Consider the following 15593-nt stretch of genomic DNA (forward strand, 5'->3'; position numbering starts at 1 on the left):
TTTTTACAGCACCAAAGATCAGACGCTTTCTGGATTTAGCCTGTCGTCAACGTGAATCACGGCCCAAACAGGGTACAATGACTTTCAGGCTGCCCGGGAGATAAACTCTGTATTCAGCTGAACCGACACTGGAAGGGGGGGGAAAAAAATAACATCTACAGATAAATCAATAAACTCTACCCAGTCTTGCTCCAAGGACTGGAGCCTCATTAGCTATGTTTATTAAAGAGATGGAGCTTAAACTTTGTGTGTTGAATACACAAAGAGGGCAGCGGACAGGCTACTGCGTACTTCTAAAAGACAAGTCATGAGTCTGCAGGGCGACGGTGTGAATGTCCGGAAGTCTTCCTTTAGCGCTTTGCTCCGGCAGCAGCAGTTGAGGATTCCTGGCCTGGGAATGATGGGAGTTTGGGTGGGTGGGGGGGGTGTTGTACAGAACCACACACCTGCCAGATGATTTGTCATTATAGAGGGGTCAGCACTCAGCTGTCACCCCCTAATCACCCATCCAACCCCTCAAGTCACCACCCCCCCACCTCCACCTTCACCCACTAAACTCCACTCTCCAGTCCTCCCAAAACACCCCCTGCATTCCTCAGGCAGCTCCGGTTTCACTCACAGCACTGCTGCTCAATCTGCCCCTCCTTCCCTACACTCTGCCCTGAGAGAAAATGTACCCCTGTGAGAGACACACAGCACACTGAGCGCATTGTGTGGATGTGCGATGCGTGCTCATGCCCCCCGTGTACGCGTCTACGTGATTCACATGTGCTTGAATACATGTTTATCCAACGGCAGAGCTGTTTGTATCGATACCGAAAGCGAACCGTTGGAGCCGAGTTTTTAAAACCAGAGGAGAATGTGTGAATTGGTCCAGGCTGTGGTCTACGAAACAAAACCCCCGCAGACAAGCCAAACACAGAGAACTCTCACAGGTATACTATATCTGTCAACAGCAGTCTTTCATCACTGTGGGTCATAGGTCACACTCTTTTCCATTGAATGCAGCTTCCTCTGGGACATGCAAGTGTGTGTGAGTGAGATCCTCGGCCATTATTCTATCCACCGTCTACCAGATTATCTCAAGTTGTGCTCCGTGAGTGTGTCTGAGGGGGGCTCAGTGCCGTTACGTCATATCCTCAGACGCATACAAACCTCTTATCCATTATCATGCGTCTTATCATCACCACTGATAGTCTCTGCATCCCACAAGAGAGGAGGAGAGGGAGGAGAGTATTGCTAACACTTACCTTCTTAAGGAGAGAGCATGTTTAGAGTGTTAACAGAAGCTTTGGGTGACACTTGACATTAACGCTTATAGAAATACATTCTCGTGTGGAGTGACTGACAGCCTGTCCTCGAGAAGGCAGCTTGTTGCTATCAGTGATAATTAAGAGGTGCGCTTGTTTTCATTATGAAGGGCAGCATTGCTGAGGTGGCCACCATAAAAGCAGATACTGCAACTTCTGCCCAAAATCAGCCACACTTCCTGGACTAAGCCATCACCTGTCACGACTCATCTTGAGCTCTTAGATCTTGGCCCTGCACCTCCTATATCCAACCTGATGGGGGCAATAGAGGCTGGCTGACTGGCTAGGCCGCCACCTTCACAATTAATTGCAGCAGCCTTGAGAAGTGTATAAGCAACACACACACACACACACACACACACACACACCATCTTTCTTTTGTCTCCCGAGCTGCCACTTGATAACTTTGCCCCCTGGAAAGCTTAGAAGAAGAAAGAGGGAGAGGGGAGGATAATGACATGACATCAGTGTCATCGTTAACCAAATGGGGCTGTACACAATGGAAGCACATATGCTGACCAGTGAATGGCTGCTAGCACAAGACACACCCATACACAGAGCAAAAGGAGCCTTGACAGTTGGATGTAACATTCAGTGGATAGATCACTGATACACAGAGGAAGAAAAGCCTTTTCCCATGGGGGGTGCGGTCTCGTATGCAGTTATCAGTTACAAAAGACCCCGAGGCACTGGTAAAAAGGCAAAGAGGATTTCAATTAGGAAGAAAAACAAGAAAATAATAAAGAGGGAGAGACAGAAGGAAAAAAAAGGAAAAGGAAAGGTACCACAGGAGGAGGGTTTAATTCATACGTCACAGTGGAGAAGTACCTCCTCCCCTGAGGTGTGTGTGGCAAGTCCCCACAGCTAAGCCCCACATGACAGGAGTTTGTTTTGTTTCTCCAGCTCTTAAGAGGGAAAAATGAGCCAGTTAATCCCCCTGTACATTACTGGACCCTTTGCCCCAGGGATGAAGAGCAGAGGAGAGGCGCAGAATTCCAGTCAGTCTGTGTGTGTGTGCATAGTTATGAGCCCCATCAGACTCAAAATCAAAGCGTGCAACTCTAGACAGTGCATGGATGCAAACCACTACAGAGATCAGTGTGTTAAAATAGGCAGGAGACATCACCTCACCCTCCACTGGGTGTTGACCCTGCCGCCGCTAGGCTGTGATACAAATAAATCTGAAAGCAAGAGAGGCTGTTATCCTTGGAGTTCCCTGCTTGTTGTTGTCTCCTTTGCTGGCAGCGAGTAGCCTGACTGGGCCTGGCCTGGCTTGATCTCACAAGGAGACTGCTGGTCTGCCTCCAGAGGGGAAACAATAACACTAAAAGCAGGCCTCTTTCGAATGACCAGAATACACACTAGACAAACGGACCTCCCCCTTCGGTCGTTCTGTTACGCTCCCTCCGTTTCCGCCCGCTCTTTGGGTCAGAAATGACTCACCCGCAACTAAAAAGCTTCTAGTCAACTACAGTGCATGCTTATTTTGCCTCATACTTCAAGAGAAAATCAATATTTGCACAGATCTATGGGAGGGAAAACAATAGTGATGTGGCCTCCTCCAGCTCTGTCTGTTAATGGTCTGTTTACTGAGGCAGACAGGATAATGGTCTGGGTGTTGGCTGGTGGTGAATCAGACGGTGGCCACACTCCACTCAGTTTCTGATATAGTTAGTAACAAGAAGTGTACGCATCTGTGTGCGCAAGGAACTTAGACTCTAAGTAAGGTGGTGGATATGTGCTCTAAATAAAGATGGGGCATTCTGTTGACACAGACAGGTTTGCAAGTCAAATAGCTGGCCTCAGGCTCCCACACTTTTATACTCTCTTTTGGTTATGCAAATTTTAAATCTGTGTCTCATGGCTGCAGTCAAGCTATCAGATCTAAGCTGTAGAAACACTTGAATGGTCGTTGAAGCACTTCATTGAACTATATCGTTACTAGCAATGCTGGATCTAGTAACAAGCGAATGGCACGTGCATTGACTGTGTCGTATAGGAGAATGGAGGATATCAGATCTCTGGGAAACCAGGTCCACCTTTATGTTATGGTGACAACTCCAAGGTATTTGAGAAACAGTCCCACTGTTATGCAAGAGCAAAATAAACCATTTCCCATAAACGGTATTGTTTGGCAGCGTCAGAGAATATTGTAATTGGCGCAGTGAGAGCAAAATATGGGCCTTGAGACATTATCTAATAGTAGTAAAAGTAGATCAAAGCCCACTGCTCTCGAAAGAGTTCATCTGAGGTCACACTCACTGGTGCCTCACTCTCCGGCTCATAACTTAAAGCATCAAAGCTGTGTTTGTGTGGGAGAGAGTGTGAGGGTCTATGACTATTTGTGGCCCAGCATACGAGAGTCTCTCCAAGGTGCCATCATTCTCCTCCTGTCAGTCTCAGCACCCTGACATCCTGGTGCTGCACCTCAGTCCCCCACGGTCAGTGACCTCTGACCCCACCCCCTGGCCCTTCCTGACCCATCAGATGGATATATGCCTTGCAGGGCTCAGAGAATCTGGGTTACATGGTAAAGCTATTCATGGCTGTTTCTACAGATTCCTCTGGAGCGCCTCGTCTCTGCATATTGAGAGAAAAAGAAAAATATCATGGCTGACTTGCACTTTCATCGCAGAGTGAGAAAGGAAAGCAGAGAAAGGAAAAGAATGATTTGTATGCAATGTAAACCTCATATTCTCTAATTTAGCGATGGCAGAAATGGATTCAAAAGCACTCTATGGACCATGTTTAGTGGTCCCTGCTAACTTCCAGAGCCAAATCCAGGGTCACTGCTTGTGCTCTTGGCCAGTGAGGCCAGAGCTGGAAAGATTGAGAGTTCAGACCTGGAGTCAGGCCAACCAAGCAGGGAGAGGCTAGAGAAGCTGGCTGCCGGTAACTGAGAGCTGTGATGGCACCATTGACTATCCTGGATATCTCACTCCCACCAAAGCACTTAACATGCAGTATAAGTCAACACACAAACAAACAAACAGATGCACACACTATTCAAATAAACACGCAGACGCCAAGGGATGGGTGGAAAGCTAAAGAACACAGGCAGAAGGAGAGCATCACTCAGAGAGCCATTAACCCCTGGCTTCCAACCAGAACAGTGAGCAGGCATCCTTTAAGTACATGTTAAACATAGCTAGTCTCTGTGTGTGTGCACAAGTGATTTATGTATTACTGCTCTGTGTCCAAGTGTATCTATGCAGTTACAAGAAAAGGCTCATGAACCCTGTGTAATTACCAGGATTTCTGCATTGATCACTCATAAAATGTGATCTGAGCTTCAGCTAAGAGACAGTTATGTACAAACACATTCTCAGCAAACAGCTATACTATTCATTTCTTTATTCAAACGAGGAGTAATAATTCACAGTCCCGGCTAGACACTTTAAAACCCGCCAAAAATCTATGTTCACTGTGTTTTTATTTAACCCCCCCCCAAAAAAAACTGCAAGTTTTTGTTTTGTTTGGGGTTTGTTTTTTTTTGTTAGAGCAGCACAGACCACCCAGATACTCCACAGTACTCATGGGACAATGTACTGGTGTGACAGACATTAATCTGCTTTGAAAAAATAAAAATGCACCAAACTATTTCCGCACGTTGGAAGGAGCATCGAGTTTTATCTCTTTGTTACCTTGGAGTCTAAACCTTTTGCAATCACTGAGGGAAAAATGAATTCAAAACTGAATCACAAAAGTTTTAGAGGAGAACGTCAGGGCAGCAGCCAGGTTGGTAAACGCAACACGACAACGATGAACCAAAGCACACAAGCCAAGAAAAAAGAAAACGTGGTTAAACCTGAAGGGGGGGTGGTCTGAGGAAGAATTCCTAGAAATGTTGATGAACTGAAACAGTTTTAGAGGGAGGAACGGTGCAAAATACGCTTGTGCTACAGGAAATTCCTGACAGAGGCTCCTAAGTGAGGTGTTACATGCTATTATGTTCAAAAGGTTTACTTACTTTTTATAACCCACACACTAAGTGATTACTTAATGTTTTCAGTAAACATATGAAAAGTATAACTCAAGTGTGACTTACAAGCTACTATTATCCATACATTCATATAGCGCTTTTTAAAATAGACTTAAGCAATTTATCTGCCAGAGTCAATTTAGAATCATGCGTGCCTGATGGATACTTTAGAAGTCTTAATAGGTCAGATATAAAGTCTGATTAGTCAACAAGCATAAGATTTGGATGAACTAGTGCAGGACTATTATCTACAGTGGCTAGCACAACAGTGACCCTGTAAAAGCTGGGGTACATCTAGTGTGTGTAGTGAATACTGCTCATGTATCATGGCTCTCTCTGTGTTACTGAAGCGGTCATGCATATTAACTTCAAATGCTCGGAGAAGCCACCAAAGCTACGTATCGCATGTCTGAAAAAGGCTTTGAGTGTTATTAGTTTAATCAAATTGTCTGTAATTGTGACTTTGGTGGGGATCGGGATACATTTTATTAGCTGCTAATTTAGAAATCCTGGCAATTTCAAAAGAGGCTCGAACTTCTTCCTGCAACTGTATGTCCATGAGAACATTGATCTACTTCAAACTTGAGTGTTCAGGAGACAAAACTGACTGATTGTCTTCGTTAATGAATGAAGGTCACAGCAAACTACCTAAGCCTATTTAACCCTTCAGACAGAGTGGTCCTTGGACTGCTTCCTTGTGCAGAGAAGTGCATCCCCAGGAGAGGAGCGCTAGACTAAACACTCCGTCCATTCAGCTGCTCCCCTTCTCCCCACCGACAAGAGACGGACGCCTGACAAGCACTCCCAGAGAAAAACCTCACTTTTTCCACCAATTATAGAAAGCAATGCGGAGTGGGGGAGGAGGCAAAACTTCAAAATATTATACACACTGGCATTTGGCGGAGCGCATTGAGCAACCTCTGTCAGAGAAAGATGGGCTAATTTCAGGGCACCCTGTGCCAACACAAACAACTGTTCTGGATTGCTTTCATTGTCAGCACTTGAGGTTTGAGTCACATTTTTTCAGCACTCCGCAGCCAATTTCTCTTTCCCCTATTTTTCCCCCCATATGATTTGTCCTTGTCCAAGATCCCAGTCAGTCTTTCATCGCCTGCACAGTCAGCGCTTAAAAAGTATTCTGGTAGAGAACAAACTCAGATCCAGATGCTCATCTACATACGCAAAACAAAAATAGAATATTTTTTTTATTTTGGAACCCCCAGCATTTGCCTCCAAGAGCTCAAGCACAAAAACTTATTGTAAGTGTAATGTAAACGTGTCTTTGAGGTGCTGTGTATTGTGATGTATCCATTTGTTTGAAGGTTATGGCTGTCAGCTGGCGACACGAGTTTAACAGCTACTACTCGAGTCCCACAGTGCTGTGTGCTGGGATTCATATCGCAGCCATGTCAATGTAAACATCATATGTTACTGTTTGTGTCTCCAAAGCGGTATTTACTTTTACTTTGATTTTGTTTATTAAAGGCTTTTACTGTTCAACATAAAAGCAAGGAGCCATGGCAGGACATTTGGAGTACAGGCTGTAGCGTTACATTCACAGTCTACTCATAACTCTGACAGCTCACGCAAAGCTCTGGGTATGTGCCAGTCAAAGAGATGGGCAGCTCTATACTGCCATTATAGAAAACCTCACACAGTGGGGGGTCACATCCTCCGTGGCAAATCAAACACACCTATGCACGTCAGGACAGGAGCGTTTGTAGAGCGCGATATGTATGTGTGAGCGGAGAGGGTAGATGCTGAGGTGGAAGCTGAATGGGCACTTTTGGAGGCCCCTGAACATGCATCCTATAACCAGGCAGCTGTCTTTAATATAAGAGTCCACTTCAACTCATATTTATTCAGGTACAGCTGACAGAGAAGGAGACACGGTGAAAGAGGTGTGGCTTTTCTTTTTCCTGGCAGGCGTGCTGCGCTCCTGCGGTTTTTTTGGGGGGCAAAGGGACAAGACGAAAAAGACAGACACTCAGAAGGGGGGTGGGGGGTATGTGGTGCAGAAGAAAAGAGCAAGTTGACATAAAAAAAGGCATGGCTCCACTCAGTCCTGTGTTGACTGGACATCCTGTGCAAAAGACGAGCCCTGGAGGCCCCGGGGCCACCAGGGAGGGGGGTGGGGTGTATGAGCTCGATCCTCCAGTTTTACTTGATGGCTGTGTCCAAGACAAATCACCAGTGGAACTGCTGTCACAGTGAGCCTTGACCAAGACAAACAGCCGTGTTTTAAAATAAGTACCTGCCCCCTTCACAGGCCCTTCTACCTCATCCACACTCAGGCGCATCCACATCTCGTCACACATTAAAGCAAATTCCCTTCACAGGTCATAGGACTGGAGCTGTAGTCCAACGCTCTACACAGGGGACTCACTTTTCACTCTCTCAACGCTGTCTGCATTCTCTCTCTTGTGCACGCACACTTGTGAATATTTACCACATCGCAAGAGTTCCACTGTGACCAAAAGGCCGGGACTCCAATAACAAAAGGTGAGTGTGTGTGACATAAAGCCTACAGCACATTTACGGGGCACCCTGTGGGCGCGTGTGTATACAGGCTTGATCGTCTATGTACATCGCAAAATCTCCAACTTAGCTGAATCACAAACTGCCAGCAGCACAGAAATGTCAGCACTATTCCCTTCTTTTACTTAACAGCACATTGCATCTTGGGAGTTGTGGTTTGTCTGTAGGGGGCTGTCTGTGTCGCTGCCTGCAGCCTGCACCAAAGGGACTTGTGTTCTTCACTGAACTGAACAGAGCCTCATTTATCTCTGTGGCAGAGTCCTTCCTCTCCAGCATCGGTCCTCCTGGACCCCTGAACTGCTGACACTAGGGGAGGTGGGGCTGCTTTTCCTCCTTCCACTGAGCTCCAGCATGCAGCAAAAATTGTGAGATGCGTTTCATCTGCATATTGATTAGCCTGGCCAAAAGAAGTAGAACCTCAGCACTTCACTGAATACATAATGTAAACAAGCAGCAGTTATTCAGCTTAAACTCTCCTGAAACGTTTCACCTTCAGCGTGTGCTTTTCCAGGTGATTGTGCAACAAAAGTCAATGGCAACTTTTTCCTGAACAAAAAAGGAACAATAAAACTAGAAATCCTTTATCCTAAACACGCTGACATTATACTTTAATATGCACATCTCAGCCAAATTAAAGTTACTGCTAGAGTGAAGCACTGAGCTTGCCCCTGAAATTAAAAAGCTATAACCCCACTTTGCTTCTATCACCCAATAAACACAGGCCGCCCTCAACGTGTGGGCAGGCTATAGTCCCAGCCAGTTGCAGTGCAGACGGCTGGGCGCTGGGTTGGCTGATAGATAGCTTACATTCGGTGAGGAGTGGACCAATGGCGTCGTGGATTGATTGGCCCAAAGGGGCCGTCGGGGGAAAGCACTTCCTGTGTGTTAATGGACGCTCCTGCAGATGCACTGTGGCGGCTTGTGGCAGCGTGATGGCTGTTATTCCCTTTCCCTCCTCCCTTCCCCGCCCTCACTTTGCTTTCACTCTCCCAGTTAATCAGAAGAGAGTCAAGATTTTCCAAGCAGACCTCTCATCTGGCAGCTACTCGCTACACCTACAACAAAACCTTTTCAAACATAATAATTTAAATGAATTGCAAATACTTTTTCCTTCCCAAGATTTCCTGTAATTTCCTGTAACTGACATGGAACTATAAATTGATGGGATCATTCCTGAAAACATTTTTAATTCATTACTTCTATTTTAGAAACAATAATCCAGCAGTATTCTGTGTATAAACTGGTAATAAAGTCATCTTGCATATTTGAACAATTTTGACTATGACATAACTTTATCTTTATTCATACCATACGGCGGCCATATTGCTTAATGCTTTCCAGGAAATTTCTGAAGAACTTAAAGAAAATCCACATTTTCAGAGTTCTTGAGACTAAATGAGACTGAGTAAATAACTGTACCCGAGTCTGCCCAGCTGCTCCAGTTCAGGCACCGGGGGTCCATAGGTTTCAACTTGGAGGGGTCTGTAGTGGTAAAGAACATCCTCTATCTTGGTAACAGGCTGGAGAGACACCGTCTGCCGCTGAAAGAAAAACACAAAAGAGGCACGTCATTCAAGACGGGAAATAATCGTCATTGTCTCGGCGCATCGTGCAACCCTGGAAACTTTATGGCTATGGCGCAAACACACAAAAATTGTTTGGAATACGGTTAAAGTCAATCAGTCCGCAGCATTAGCACCCACTGGTTCTTGACAGACTGGTTTGGAAATAGAAGTTCTGTCTGACAACATTTTCACTTTCCCCAGGCAGCGGCGGTTTGGAGGAGAAACTGAGGCAGGACAGTGACTGAACATGTTTTTAGCAGTCAAATAGTTTCGGAAACTGAACAGGACACACACACAAAAAAAAGGGGATGAGAACATCGTTCAGGAAAATTGTGGTCGGCCGAAATGTAATTCCTGATAACAAAGCAAGTGTATTTTGGTTCAAAAATGGCTATTGGCTTGCTCCATAAAACCACCAAAGAGAAATCGGCTGATAATGTATAAATGTAGTGTGGAGGAAATGCTTTGTTTGTGGGTTGAGTTGTGATTATTTTAGCGTGGTTTCACCTAAAACTATGTCCATCAAAGCTGAAATATGTTCAAATTACAAACGCTTGTAAATCTTATAAAAGTTGTTTAATTTTTTTTTTTTTTTAATCCAATCAATAATTACTCTGAGCTGAAATTTCAGTCAGACTATTCCAGTTCCTAATGCTCTTGACCGTGCAGATCGAGCAAGAAATACGAGACTTCTTCGGGATACTGCAGCATTGTTCGATTTGGGGCTCTGCCATCAAAGGGGAATTTCCACACAGCATCCGACCGCTATGTTTTCTCCAGCATTAAAGTAATGAGACTCATAAGACAAGCCTGATTCATGAAACAAACCTGGAATTAAAAAGGATGATGTTTAAACAAACATGAACTATTTTAGAGTGCAGCGAAGGACCTCAGAGACAAAGGAGAGATAAAAAGATAAGAGAGAAAGCCAAGAAGAGGAAAAAAAAAAAAAGTAGTGGGGGGAGTATAAACAACAGAACACAGAGGGGAGTCGATGAAAACCAAACTAAACGAGTAACATGTGCCCTGCGGCCTCACACTGCCTGCCTTCACACATGCTTTGGCCCATATGAGCGCAGACACGGGGGAAATAGAGCGACCAAAACCTGAGCTGGAAGTTACAAAAGCACCAAAGACATGAGATGACAACACATGCAGAGTTTCCTTCCAGGTCCCAATAAAGGTGCTTTCATATGTGCACTTTTCCCCCCATTAATCTGACAGCATCTGAACTGGTCCGCTTCATGTCTGAATGACAAACCTATCAGATTCAACAGCGCAAGTCTGAACTGCATGCAGTCACATTAACAGACAGGCATGCACAAGATTATGTCTTTTAGCTTAAGAAAGACGCAGCCAAAAGAATTTGAGAATCTGTACATGCGTTTGGAGATGCAGCAGCCTCAACGCAACTTTTACACAGAAATTCTGAATAAAGAGGTTTTTGATATTTCACCACCTCATCATCTTGGCACAGATAAACAGGATGTTGTCGCGCGCCTAAATGCTGAAAACGGACAACTCAGAGCAGCGCAGAACGATAAATGCAACCCTACTGAAAGATGTTCACCAAAAAGAAAAGTAGGAGAGATAAGTAACAACAGTTATTGAAATACAGAAAAACAGCAGATGAGTACAACATTGCATGAGAGCATTAAAATAAACTTCAGCTTTATTTATCTATTTTTCAAGATTCAAGAAGTTTGTCGTTTTGCATATTATTATTATTATACTTCTTCTTTTCATTATCATCATCATCATAATCATTATTATTATGCTATATCTCATCAGCATCATGTTTTCTAGGACAAAAATACTTGGCCACATTCACATTACACCTAAAGGATTTGCTCGGCCATGAAGCTCACAGTCCAGTTTCCGTGCTGATGTTAATGGCAGAGGAGGTTTGAGCTCTGCATATACTGAGTTAGCACAGCATTGGCTTCTTTTTACGTACTTTTACACACATGTGGCAATGGGACTGAAAAATGAAGAGGTGTGGACCAAGACTTTTGTCTACGTAGTGTATTTTGCATTTTAATTTTTAAATTCCCTGCAACTCATTATAAAATACACCTCAAAAATAAATATATCTATCCTGACAATTATTTAACCACCATTCATTCACCTCCGACCACATTAGGCCAGCATCATTTTTCCCTTACGATCCATAAAATAATCCAGATATTGAATTCATTATGGGCTAACTTAATAAAACAACCCCACCCCATATTACATTTACCTATAGGAAGTTAAACAGATGGATCTCGTCTGTTTCACAAAATCCTGCTTCCCAGAATAACTTTCAATTATTTTAACAGAACGAGTCTAAACCTGTTGCATTCAGCTGTGGTTTACACATGAAGGTGTGGGTGGCAACAGGGATAACGGCAGTTGCAGCACATTAACAGCAATAAAACAGCAATAAAATTTTTAAAAGTGGGTTTTTCCACAGAAGAAATTATGAAAACTAAATATCAAATCACACCAAAACATTTCCTTATGATGTCCTTATCTATATCGAGATCGATCGATCTATCTATTATATATACTTTGGATCACAAGAGATACTGTTAGACTGTAAGGGATGCCAAAAAACTGCTGGGTATCTGTTCTTGGCCAGATTGTCAACTGTAAATTCCTAATATATGCAAGTAAATTAGAAAAAACAATATAATATATTTGCATTGCTAGTGTATAAACGCAGTTTCCTTTAAAGCACTAGGCACACACTTCTCCATGGTTTTCATTCAACCTTTCACCCTGAGGTACCAGTGCTCCGTTATACCATCCTATCCATTCATCCAACGCAGAGGAGCCCCACCACAGGCTAATGAAATCCAGACCAATGAATGCAATCCCAGTCACTCTCACTCTCTTTTGCACTCTTTCAGACTGTTCATCCATCTTCTTCCAAACTTTCAGCACTGCTTAACTCCCCTACTGCGCACTCAATGAGATGCACTGGGACAAAGGGAAGGTGGAAGGAGAAGCAGAAGAAGAAGAAAACTCCTGAGTGGTGGTGTGGTAAAGAAAGAGCAGCAAATTGGCAGTTGCAGATGGCTGAAGAGCAGTAAATCAGCCCACCTTTTTTTTTTTTTTTTAAGTGGCAGACACAACAGACCCAGCCCCCATTATGGGGAAATTTCTTCTACATTCCTCTGCAAGGGCACCTTGAAAACTGGCACAGATGCATCAGCACCCACAAAAGCAGCCTTTAAAGATGTCCACGCAAACATAGCGACTTCTAATTATATTTACAGAAATGCGTAAATGAATGACTTGTAGTACATACAAAATGCTTTGAAAGAGAAAAAAAAAACTGAATGAATGCCCATAATGTAGAGCCGTGACCCCTCAGGACTGATTTCTCCTACAGCTAATACCACTGCTGAGGCTTTAATCATGTGCACATCAAGTCAATGTGACTTAGAGTATGAATGCTGTTTTCTAAGTCCTTCAGTTAAAGACAACGAGAGAGCGAGAGAGAGCGAGAGACCCCCAGCCAGACCCAGCAGAGCAGAAACGGCTGAGGGACTAAGGGGCTGTTGAAACAACGCCCCAGCAAGAGCCAAAATAAACATCTGGTTTTATCATTATGGAGGCCCATCCTCCTACCTATACAACACAGTGTATTACAAGTTTGAGCATGTAACTGGTTTTAAGGCTCATATAATACCCCTGTGGCATTAAAGTGAAACTCTGGAGGCCATCAATCTTAATAAAACCGCAGGGGAGGATGATTTGAGGAAATCACCGTCATGCCAACGGGAGTACTTCAACTTACCCTGAATTTGTACCTCAACATTATCCGGTTGTACCACAACCAATTCCAAGTAAAACTGTTGCAGGTGTCTATCCGTTAACTGATGCAGGTAACAGGTGTGCAGGCTGATATTGTGCTTTAACATTACACATAAGTATTTATTTAGCGGGAATTGTTTTTAGGGGGTAGTTTCATTAATGGACTTTACTAAAGTAGCTGTGTATGTTACAGAGCCTTTTCTGCCCCGTCTTCATTGAGTACATGATGGAACACATGGAATACCGATTTGACTTGCAGACTTTAAAAGATGTACAAATGAACTTGCAAAACCATCACTGGGAACTTGTTCCTGTTTTTGACTGTGTAAACATTTGTGCGTTGACTATTTTATTGTTGCAATTTTAATAGGTTTGTCTGATGTAGGTGTCGCTTGTAAATGACACATTGAGTCTCAGTGGAACTACCTGTACAAATAAAGGTAAAAAAAGAATCCTAATTACTGACATCATAGAGACCCAAAAGTAGAAAAATTGCGCCTGAAACCTAAAAATATAGGTAAACATTAAAGTAACTTTATAGGACTCTCATAAAAGTCACATAACTTTGAAAGTACTAGAATGTGTCATTAAAGGATTCACAAAAAAATATGTTTTAATGGCATATTAAGCTATAATATTACTTGGCACTGACCATCAATGCTAAAGTATGATTAGAATAGGATTTAAAATGTGAGAACTGCGGTCAAACAAGGCTAAAGAAGAAGATCTTATACAGCGTTAACGATGCCAAACTTTAATCCAAAAAGCTCATTGGTCAACGGCTCAGATTGTGGGTCACAAGACCCCTCCACACACACACACACACACACACACACACACACACACACACACGGAACAATCGTCAGCACTCCCCGCCCATCCCACTCTCTCCCTTGACTTTGCAGCTCAGCAGGACACATCAAGGTTGCTGAGACTAACCTCTCCATCAGCACCTTCCCACAACATCCACGCACTCGCACACACAACCACATACACTCATGTGGTCCCCGAGGATTTGGGAAGCCACAGCTCCAGAGCCATCGAGGCACTCGGCGCTAATGCAAATCCTGATAATGAGAACAATGGAAAAGGGGGAACAGTGGTTGGTTTTGCAGAGGGGATAAAAAATAATAACCACGGTTCAGGGCCAGGCTAGTCCCAGCCCAACTCCAGTCCTCACTTCCACCTTCCGCACTGGTGCTGCCAGTGCTTCTGTATGGATAAAGAGCTTTGGGCTACCCAGCGGCCCACTAAGCAGCAAGTAGCAAGTGTAAAACTGCTTCCCATACAGTGCCTCAACTTGCCTTACAAGTTTAAATATAACTGCCTGACCAGTGGCAGCTGCCCCAGCGCAAAGCCCCTAAAGCTGACAACTTCTTTTTCCGCTGGGCTGGGCTGAAGCAGCTTGCCCAAGGGCTGCTGAGGCCAACCTAAACAGGGCCAAGCCGGGGCCAGGGGCAGAGGTGTGAATGCCCACATGTGCTGGTGCCAATCAGGGCTGACGGTTCTCCCTGAGGTGACCCCCCACCCCCACGCCAGCGCTTTCAACCCTGCGTGCCAGCAGTCCAATATAAAGGAAAAGGCCAAAGGACAGAGTTTGTGCACTCTCCCACATAAAACATGCCACCTTTGGTTTGTGAATGCTGCAAGGTCAACAATCTCAGTATAAACAACATAATTTACCTGCATCTGTAAAAATTTGTGAATAAGAGATATAAAGATAACACTGAAGAAGAGCGAGTGGGGGTTGCATTAAGTATAAAGCGACAAACTTGCAGGCAAAACAGGTTGGGCCAGTCTGCCAGAGCGAAGTAAAGCAGAGCCGGCACAGCGCTGACAAGTGCGTCTACTGCGCAGAGGTCACCCTAGAGGACAACTTAACCAAGTGAAACAGGCCTGAGCAAACAAGCTCACAGCATGTCTGTGTGTGTTTGTGTTTGCTTGTGTTTTCTGTGGTATTCAAATTCCACAGCCTAAGAGTAGAATGGACTACAGCCAGAGAGGACCCGAGGTTATTTCAGCCAGCTACACGTCAATGTTTAGGTATAAACTTTCCACCCACATTTAGCCGATTGTGTGTGTGAGTTCCACTTTTGTTTATGTGTGTGCTTGCCTCCTGCTTTCATTAGGTGCCCATGCCGGCCCCGTCAGGTATGTCAGCTGCTCTCCTGCCTGTGAGGAGGGGATTGGGCCCCAGCAGCGCAGGAACCTGGGACCTTTCATTTAAGATGGCGCTGAAAGCTGCCCCCAAGGTGGAAAGATTCCCCATCGGTCAAAATGCTTTCAGGAATGGGACACTGTAGCAGCTGGGGGAAAAAAAATAAAAAATTCCCAACTGCAAACACACACACACACACACACACACACACACACACACACACACACACACACACA

At 44.4% G+C, this 15593-nt stretch overlaps 1 protein-coding gene across 2 annotated transcripts in view; it reads right to left on the reverse strand.

Annotated features, from left to right (window-relative positions):
• The window catches only part of mnat1 (MNAT1 component of CDK activating kinase), a 34053-nt gene that overhangs the window by 3478 nt on the left and 14982 nt on the right, over positions 1 to 15593 (reverse strand). The window contains exons 7-8 of one of the 2 annotated variants that reach the window (XM_005916671.3): positions 9250 to 9371; positions 4807 to 8227 (exon numbers count right to left, since the gene is read on the reverse strand). In XM_005916671.3, coding sequence (XP_005916733.1) covers positions 8137 to 8227; positions 9250 to 9371 — 213 coding nt within the window. In that variant the 3' untranslated portion in view covers positions 4807 to 8136. Of the gene's footprint in view, positions 1 to 4806; positions 8228 to 9249; positions 9372 to 15593 lie in introns of those variants that run through there. The other variant, XM_005916670.3, reaches the window with a different exon arrangement.

Source organism: Haplochromis burtoni, unplaced genomic scaffold (assembly GCF_018398535.1).
Source record: "Haplochromis burtoni strain Fernald_Lab_line unplaced genomic scaffold, NCSU_Asbu1 Contig_16, whole genome shotgun sequence".
Lineage (NCBI taxonomy): Eukaryota > Metazoa > Chordata > Actinopteri > Cichliformes > Cichlidae > Haplochromis > Haplochromis burtoni.